Source organism: Physcomitrium patens, chromosome 23 (genome assembly GCF_059467195.1).
Source record: "Physcomitrium patens ecotype Gransden chromosome 23, ASM5946719v1, whole genome shotgun sequence".
NCBI lineage: Eukaryota > Viridiplantae > Streptophyta > Bryopsida > Funariales > Funariaceae > Physcomitrium > Physcomitrium patens.
In genome coordinates, this window is record NC_143432.1 from 3,832,674 (window position 1) to 3,842,989 (window position 10,316).

The following is a 10,316-nucleotide window of genomic DNA, read 5'->3' on the forward strand; positions in this document are numbered from 1 at the left end:
TATAGAAATCATAGATGGTCGTCCGTTGTCTTTAGGAGATATTATTCATGAAATCCTTCCTATAGAAATAGAAACTAATGGTCATAGTAGCTTTGTAATATTTAATATCATTAGTTCTCTCTCTAATCTAATCATTTTAGATTTATCATGGCTAGAAAAATATAATCCTAAAATAGATTGGACTTCTTGTAGTCTTGACTTTATTAAAAGTATAACTAAGAGCGTAGTTAATCAAGTAGAAAGTCATAAGTCTAGTATAATTAAACCTATATTTGTAGGTGCAAGAGCTTTTTTGCATGCCACAAAAGAAAGATCACCTTGTGTCATTTATGCCGTACATATTTCTATTAGTGGAAAAACTTCAAGTAGCATTCTAAGCCAATATCAAAATTTTCAAGTTATATTTGAAAAGGAGAATGTAGATACTCTTTCAAAATATCGTTCCTATGACTATTCAATTGACTTTCAAGAAAGAGCAAAATCACCATTTGAACCTACCTACAATTTATCACAAAATGAATTGGCTGAATTCAAGGAGTATATTGAAGAGAATTTGGCCAAGAACTTCATATGCCATTCCAAATCTCAAGTAGGAGCTTTAGTTTTATTTGTGAAGAAAAAAGATGGATCATTGCAGATATGTGTCGATTATCGAGGACTCAACAAAATCACTATCAAGAAGAGGTATCTGCTATCTTTGATATCTGGATTCCTTAATCAATTGAATCAAGTTAAGTTCTATACAAAAATAGATCTATGACGAGGATATAATCCGATACACATCAAAAAAGGAGATGAATAGAAGACTTCGTTTTGAACAAGGTATGGATATTTCAAATACAACGTCATGCATTCTAGACTTACAAATGTATCAATAACATTCCAACATCTAATGAATGATATCTTTTGAGAGTTTTTAGATGATTTTGTTGTCTATTATCTAGACGACATCTTGATCTTTTTTAAGAACACAAAAAAATATAAAGTTTATATTCGTCATATGTTACAAAAACTAAGAGATGTAGGACTCGATGCCAAGATAGAAAAGTATGTCTTTCATACTACTCAAATTAATTTCTTACGATTTATTATTTTAAATGATGGACTTATGATAGATCCTGAAACAGATCAAGCTATTATAGACTAGAAGATCTCAAAAATGATAAGAGATATCCAATTTTTTTTGAGATTTGCTAACTACTATCGGATCTTGATCAAGACTTCTCTCAAATTATAGCTCCACTTACACGTTTGACTTGTGAAGACAAACTTCAATAGAATCAAGAAGCGAAAGTAGCATTTGAAGCTTTGAAGACAATCTTTGTTTCTCCACCAATCTTGTATCGTGTCAATTTTTTTAAGCCATTTTTTTATTGAAACAAATGCATTATAATTTGCTTTGGGTGCCATATTGTCACAAATGGGAACAGATGATAAACTTGGTCCAGTAGCTTTTCATTCCAAAAAAATTTCAGCAACTAAGATTAACTACAAGATCTATGACAAAGATCATTTTGTAATCATGGATTCGTTTCAAGAATGGTATCATTATCTAGAAGGTATTCCTAGTCCAGTCATTGTGTATACGGATCACAAGAATCTTGAATATTTTATGTCAACACGTGTTTTGAATTGTTGCCAAGCTCGTTGGAGTATATCTATGTCAAGATTCAAATTAAAATTTAAATTACAACAATATAATCTTTGAATGTCTATAATTTAATACATATTTCTCCTTATTGAACCATTCAATTATTCTAAAATTTAGATTGTATGTAGATATTCAAGTCTTAATTAATCTCACTAAATATTGTTAGATCTTATCTTTTTGAAATATTTGAAATCAATTAAATTATTAGATTGAAGCATATAAGGATTTTTGTAGGTTATAGTCTCAAAAAAATTAGATTTAGGATCAATGAATGATTCTAAGTTCTAACAATATTTGCTAGTATCAATTCTTATCTTTTTGAAATATTTTTTGCTAATATCAACTCCTAATTTTCCTCTTTATATATTTATATGCTTTATTTTTTTAATCTATTTTATGTTTCTTTATTTATGGCTCTACAAAATAAATAGAATCTATTTTTATTAAAGGCAATTCTAATACTAATAGATTATATTACCTACTTATCATTTATCTATGTTTTTTTATTGTATATTTTTAATTAAGCTCTTTTATAATAAAATAATTCTCTTCTTCTTTTATCTAATGGCCATATTATTACATGATAATATAATGAATGAATATTTGATGTTATCCATCCAACCTTATCATATTCTCCAAATACCTTTACAAATGCTTCTAAAAAAGCTTCAAAATTGTTTAAGATTGGAGATCTCTGTCAAATAAATGAGCAAATTAAGATAAGGCTTATCTTTTAAATAAGGTTCTAACTAAACCAACTTGTAACTCCTCTATTAGATAATGATCAGATTGTAGAAAAGTTAACAATTGAACTTGATTAATTAATCTTTGAAATTTAGAACATGTGCCATCAAACTTTTTTCAAAGACTAATCCAAAGCTCTTTATGTTTTTAAATAGGTAAATTTTCTTATTGAGGTATAAGTGCTACTACCTCCTTAAATATAAAAGCTTAAGAAAATGTTTGCATTATAGGCTAAACTACCCCAAGTCTTGTATCACCATAAAATCTTACAAAAAATCCTTCAATTTTACCAATTCTATGAAATAAAATATTTAGTGTGTTCATAATAAAATCTTATTTAGACTCAAGAAACTCAACCATTCTAACATCTCCACCTCCAGCTATCCTAAAATAAAAATGGAATTTCTAAATAATATCAATTTAGAGGAGGATACTCTATAATCTCTAAAGTGCTTAAATGCCTTTAAGAAGAGAGGTAATCGACTTTCTATCAATAATGATAAAGCTCTAGTATTGATAAGAGGATAGCCTTAATAAAGTGTCATGAATATATTATACGATGTTGTATGGCATGATTTTCTATCTAAAAATACACCCAATACCTAGTTGTAGAGAGTTTAGATTTAATTTATTAGATAAGTTTCAATAAATGATATATTCTTATTATAAAAGCTAAAGAAATATAATAGTATCAAAAAATAATTTAATAATAAAATAATTTTATATTTAAGAATCTTTATACATAAGTCTTTTTAAGGCATCTAGAAATGCCCTAACATCCTTTATTATACCAAATCATAACTAATTATTTGCTAATAAGTTTGATTTTTCATAAGCTCAAAGAAAATCTATAATTCTCTTATAAAAGTCCATCTTTATAGCATAAATTTTCCATAGTTCCATATCTCTATTTTTAATATATATATATAATCTTTTCTCCCAAAAACTCCTTTATTTTTGTATAAAATGTCCAAATTGTAGCAAAATCCTTTCAAAACATTTTTCTCTTGTAAAGAATTTTTTTTCCTAAAATTTAAAAATTCATATCTCTTGATCCAACCATTTATTTTTTTTAAAATTTCTAGATAATATAGAATTCATCTTTAAGCTTTATAAAATTTTTAAAATAATAATAATAATAATAATAATAATAATAAAATCATAAATCTATAACAGATTGTCTGGCATCTTAGAAATCATAGCAAGTACTTTAAATCCTAATTTATAAGCACTTGAATACTATTTTCTCTATATCTCAAAAATTCAAATTCTAAATACCAAAAAACTTTATGTGTAAAATTTATTAATATGATAACACATATTCTTAAAAAAAATTAACCAAATTTTATCAAATTACTTAAGATATACCTCAAAATACAACCACTAATAAATTAGGTCACTCATTGCCCTTAGATTGTAAAAGCTAACTTCAAATTTCTATAATTCCTTCATTCCAACTTAGAATTCATCAAGCAGTATATAAAAAATATAGTCAAAGAAGTGTTTTTTCCAACCTCAATTGTTAATCCTTCATTTCACTCCGTACACATGCATTATATCCAAAAGAGTGACAATAGGTACAAAATCAACACCTTAACTTTGAGTGCCTATATCTCTTTCATAAAAATTCCAAATCATCCAAAATTTATACTAAAATTATAGCCAAAAATCTAAATTCATTGACCTAAGCCTTTTAAATTCAAATTTCTTCAAAAGAATAATCCTAATTCCTAATAAGGCTTCAGTGAGCCTCCTTGAAGTCCATTGGATATGAATTTTGGCCAATAAGAATAGAGATTTTTATCATCCATCTCCATTCATCCATATAAATATTCCAACTACTCTTTTTGCTACCAAAATCCCTCTCCATCTCTTTTTCTTATAAAATCTACATAATATATGTTCTAAGCACCATATAAAAAAACAAAATAAGATTTCAAGAATCACCAATGTCTAATAAAGATGGCTCTAAATATATAAACTATTATCAACATATAATTAATTTTAATAACAGCCATTTTAAATTGACCACTTCAAAGTAGTAATTTAACCATATTATGTGACTAACTAAAATCTAATAATGTGGCTCTTACCACATTGTATAATAAATTATACATTAAATATTTATGTACATTATTTTTTTTTTATAGTAGCCAAACCACAACATAACATCTACTCCTTCCAAACCTATGCATCTTCCGATATACACCAAGAAGAATCAAAGTTGTGGTCAATGTTGTACTATCTCTTCAACATTATTTTTTTTCGTGATCCATGTCTTCTTCTATATTTGTAAAGAAATAAATATCTTCTCCAATATCTTCACCTATTATATGTTGATTCCATTGCTTTAAAAAAATTATATATTTTCTTACAATTGAAATCTTAAGGTGTATTCTATCTAACTTCCTTAACACATATGTAGTATTATCTAAAATATTTACAACCACATAAGGTCCAAATCAATGCTTTGAAAAAAATTCCAAGGTATTGTGTTGGTTATTCAAACTGCTATTATAAATAAGTACTCAATCACCTTCATGAATTTCTTGTAGCTTTAACCAGTGTTGCTTATCAAATTTGTCCTTGTTTTTCAAGCATGCCTCTTATAACTTCACAATTTCTTTTTCTATATTTTCAAGTCTCATCAGTTGTTGAATTCAAAGTGTAAGAAGTTCTTCCTTAGACATGTTGTTTTGCCAAGCTAAAACACTCCAAGTCAATATTTTTTCTTTAATTGGCATAATAGGCTTTTGTCCTTGTATCAATTCTACTAGGATATATTCAGTTACTAAACCATGGATAAACCTATCAGCCTATAAAGCAAATGGTAATAATCTTGGCTATTCTTTTGTTCTTTCTTTGAAATATATTGAGAGCCTTTTGAAATCTTTTTAGAATCTTCTTGAACCTTTTGGTATTTAAAAAAATATTCTATATATATATTCTTAAAATTTTCTTGTTGGATGTTCATAGCACAAGCCAATATTTTATTATTTTAATATGAGAAATATCCAATTTTAAAGATATTTATTTATAATTTTTTTATTACATAAGAATATTAGCCATTTAATTAAATATAATATCATAAGAAATAATCTTAAATTTATACATATTGAAAAGTAATGAATGCATTTGTGACTTCAAAAAAGCATAACAGTGTAATTGAAAATTTTGATATTTTTAGTTTTTTTTAGTTTTTCTCCAATATATACTAAAATTTTGATTCTTTGCTATAATTGTCTTGTCTTTTATTTCATTAATGAAATTATTGCTACAATTATCATTCATTTTTTAAAATTAAATAATCTAATAAAAATAACACAATATCCTTTTAATACTTGATTATTCACAAGCTATTTTAATTTATAAAATGTCATTACCTAGGAAAGATGCAACTTTGTTTATATCTTTATATAACCACACAATATTTTTGATTGTAAGAAATTTCAGTCAGATTTCAATAATTTAAACTATTATTCTGAAGACATGTATCCTTCACAGCAATGTACTCATCTTATATCACAACTTTTGTATGTATATATGTCTATATATATATATATATATATGTGTTGTACTGTACTCTAAGATAAGTATCATTAAAAAAATTATTTGATTAGAAACGTCCAAATTTGTTCATTGTGATAGTTAATTGCAATCAACATTGTCATCAAATATCTATAGCCAAATATTTAGCTACTGTGTTCTGTTATATTATGTTTTTCAATCTGATCTTTTAAGCATAGTAATCAAATAATATATATATATTCAGAAGTTTGTGTGTATATGTATGTATATATATATATATATATATTTATATATATATATATATTTATATATATATATATTTATATATAATTATAATGAAATGTCGGTTTTGAAAGTAAGCACAACCCCAACCATTCCATTTTGCACATAAATCATCTAAAAATATTTTTGGCAATAGCTTTAAAAATTGATGTAAGTTTCAATTGCAACTGAACTTTGACTCCAAATATTCCAACAACAAAATAAAAAGAAATTACAACTACTCGAGACTTGCCAAAAGTAAGTTGTACACATGACGACACGGTTCCCAAATGAATTTCAGGACCCTACGTTACAGAATATACCCTAAACTCACATTTCTCAAACAATAACAATTAATTCACTAAAAAGTCACAAAAACAGTATTCAACCCAAAATCCTAAATATGATGTTACAAAAATACGCATATCCTTTTGTTTGCCCTAAAATGTAAAACCCACTTTGATGACAAGAATTTGCTAATGTAGTTTTCTCCAGTAAAAGAGAAATCCCTCGTGAATTTGATAGCTTTTGAGAATTCAATATATTTTTTGATTTCAGACCTCCGAAGACCATGTGCGCAATATGAACACGAGTTAAAGACCCCTAAACAAGCTCTTAAGAGGTCCTACTACGATGAACTTTACCAATCATCCACGATCCCCCCTTAAACAGCGGCGCGGTTTAAACGACATTGAACACCGCGTTCCCCTGTTCCCATCGGACCGGGAACAGTGTCGGAAATGCGCGGGGTTTTGGCTTATTGGGACTTGACAAGCTTGGAACTGGGCTCCCTTCTCCGGACCCGGCAGCCGGAAATTGTGCGGAACGCCTCACAAATTCCGCAGATCTACTCGTGAGACACGATTTCCCTTTCTGCCCTTGTGCGCGTGTGTATGATCCCAGCGGCCGTGTTATGATTTCGGGCAGGAGTTACTCAATCTCGTGCAGTTTTGGGTAATTTTGCCAAGGTGAGAACATCGTGTTGCTGTTTCGATCGTGTACTTGCAGTGTTTGTTGTGGCCATCCTTCTTAAGTTGTGGTGGGGCTTGATCGTGCAGCGTAGGAATCTCTCCATTACTTGAGATTAGGGCAACTTTTTAAACAGCTGAATCGTGTTGGGATCGCTGTGTTTGGGTTCCTTTTGTTTTGTTTTTCTTTGTTTGTGTTTGTAAACAGAATTTGGATCGCTGCTGTGTGAGCAGAGGTGTTGGTGAAGACGAAGTAGAGGAAGGAGAAGGTGGGTTTATCTGCTGAAGACTGGAGTGCAGAGAAGCCTTGGCGTCATTTCGTTGTTGCAGTTCGAGGCAGAGGAGGGAGAAGGACGTTCTTGGTTGCGAATGGATGGTGCACGGGTCGAGAATGCGACCCGATCCTGATCACAATGTTCAAGTATTAAGCTTCGCATCTTGGGGTCTCATGATTTTGTGAAATCGTGGAGACAATTGCTGAAGTTCTTTTCGTTGTTCTGTGCCGAGGGTTGCATTGTGGGAGAATAGTGTAAGTTTTTATCCAAAATGTCGAAACCGTCGGGGATGATAGCAGGTGTTAGCCCGGCAACCGTGACTGTGGTGCTCGGCTATGCGATCTGCTCCAGCTTGCTCTCCGTGATTAACAAATACGCTGTCACGTATTTTCCTTATCCTGCGCTTCTCACAGCCCTGCAATACTTTACATCAGTGGTTGGTGTGGTCGTGGCGGGGCGGATCGGCGTGATCTCGCACAACAAATTTGTCTGGAACACGGCCAAAAAATTCTTCCCTGCCGCCCTCGTTTTCTACCTGGCCATCTTTGCCAACACAAATCTTCTCAAACACGCAAACGTTGACACATTCATCGTGTTCCGTTCTACGACGCCGTTGCTGGTCGCCATTGCCGACACGGTGTTCCGAAAGCAACCCTTTCCTTCCAAATGGACATTCGCCTCGCTCTTAGTTATCTTTGGAGGTGCTGTGGGATACGTTGCCACGGATTCCCAATTTAACGTTACCGCATACTCCTGGGCGTTTGCATACCTCGTGGTGATTTGCACGGAGATGGTCTACGTTAAGAAGATGGTCACAGATATCGACCTCAACACCTGGGGTTTTGTCTTTTATAATAACTTAATTTCCCTTCTGCTGTCTCCAATCTTTTGGGTTCTCATGGGTGAGTACAAAATGCTTATGGTAGGAGCACCTGCTTTCGAAAATGGCTTTGTAAGCATCTTTGCCGTAGGTTTGAGCTGCCTCTTCGGTGTGGCGATCAGCTTCTTCGGATTTTCGGCACGCAAGGCTATCTCCGCCACAGCTTTCACGGTCACGGGTGTTGTGAACAAGCTCCTTACTGTCATCGTCAACGTCATGTTATGGGACAAACATGCTTCCAATTTGGGGCTCGGATCGCTCCTTATCACCATCGTTGGTGGTGTTCTGTACCAGCAGTCTACTACGAAGGCTCCGGCTCCGGCTCCGGCAGTTGTTGCAGCCAGTCCAAGCACTGATACGGACGAGGAGAAAGGCTTGCTTCTCGGAGATAGATCTCCTGCTGATGCGTCTGATGAGAAGGATGCTCCACAGAAGTAAATTAGCTCCAACTGCTCCACTCTCGTCCACTTTTGCTACAGCTCATTCATTCAGAGGTTATTGCCTCTCATCCCCTCTAATAGAGCTATTACTGCACTCTTTCTCAGATTTATGGATCCTTGAGTCTTCTGAGATCGTGCGCATCAGTTTAGAGTTTGCATATATCTGCTTCCTGTTACAAGCAATTACAAGCTTATTCCATTCAGAGTAGATAAATTGATACCCTCGAGATTAAGAGGGCCATACGATAGCAGCCATGAACGGTTCACGACTTTTTGGCCTTAGAATAGCCGGAATAGATCCGCCGCTGCTGATTGTAATCGTAGAGATTATTAGTGTTGGGATATAGAAGGGGTCAAGGTTCTCGTTGATTTATTTCGTGCATTTGCACGCTAGTTGGTCTGGTAAGCAGAACAAGTCGTGGAAGATGCCATTTGTTCTACGGCATGGTTCTGGGTTGGCCTCAGTGAAGACTGCAGCCATTCATGCTCCCGAGCATCATCTGAAGCTTTTGTATCAATTTTGTTGCAACTTCAATCTCTTATTATCCTCCGTTATAGTGATAAGTGTTTCCCACTCCATATCATCGTAATGTAGCCTCGCAGTCCCCTGGAAGTTACGCAATGACGCTTATTAATTACAGGATTTTTTAAAAATCTAACAAGACCACCTCTACTAAGCAGATCCTATCAGATGCAATACAGGGCGAATGGTGATGAAATCAATTCCGATATACTGGGTACTTTCTATCTTCCTACTTCAAGAAATGACCACCGACGTACTTAGCCATTCCTTCGTTCCGAAGCTGGAATGACCAAAATAAGATCTTTATTGCAAAATTTGAGCTCGGCCAACTTTGCAAGCAGTGGATTGGGTACATGTCAGCAGATGCCTAGCATTAATGATGGACATTTGCAACTTATGAAGGGTATCCCTAACGTGCCCTATCAATTTTGGCTCTCTAAGGCCAGGTTGAACAACAGATGGTGAGCCCATGAGTTTGCAGTGGCAAATGTCTTAACGCGCCACCTCCATAATCTTTGCCATGTGTGCTTCTCCAAAGTTGCTCGTGACACTTGGAGTGTTTCTTCCCACACTCCAGGGCTTATTTTCCTCAGAAGCTCTTTTTCAAGCTTTCTCTACAGGTTTGATGTTTACAGTGAAATGAGAGAAGTATTCTTGTAGGATTAGAAGATAAAGCGTTGGCAAGGTTGGAAGAATACTTGCTAAGAGAGGTGAATAACTTCAAAGTTGAGCTCAAGAACTCTTTTATGTAGGAAAGGGTTGATAAAAAAAGACCTCTTCATCAATGCATTCTTCTTATATAGGAGGAAGTAGATTAGGAAAGCGAATATGCATTGCAACTAGCAGCTTTGCCACAAGTGTTTGGTGATGAATTATTTTGAGGAGTCACTAATGTTCATTGTATAGAGGTTTAGTTGCCAATTTTGTATGTAGAATGAACTTTTCATACATGTTGTGTAGAATGTTTGTGAACATAAATTTTAGTTTAAGTAAAAACATGATGCATTGGATAGGATAAAAATGCAGATTTTTTATTAGAATATTAA

General features: G+C 32.8%; 1 protein-coding gene across 2 annotated transcripts; it reads left to right on the top strand.

Annotated features, from left to right (window-relative positions):
- Positions 1-6,968: 6,968 nt before the first annotated feature.
- LOC112275539 (GDP-fucose transporter 1) lies at positions 6,969-9,311 on the top strand. 2 transcript variants are annotated; one of them, XM_024505984.2, is made up of 2 exons: positions 6,969-7,152; positions 7,387-9,311. In XM_024505984.2, exon 2 carries the CDS (start codon positions 7,699-7,701, stop codon positions 8,743-8,745), a length of 1,047 nt encoding a protein of 348 aa, XP_024361752.1. In that variant the 5' UTR covers positions 6,969-7,152; positions 7,387-7,698; the 3' UTR covers positions 8,746-9,311. The 2 variants fall into 2 exon arrangements, with proteins under 2 accessions (XP_024361752.1, XP_090102778.1); XM_090246652.1 differs by having other exon boundaries at positions 6,983-7,152; positions 7,361-9,311.
- The last annotated feature ends 1,005 nt before the right edge of the window (positions 9,312-10,316 follow it).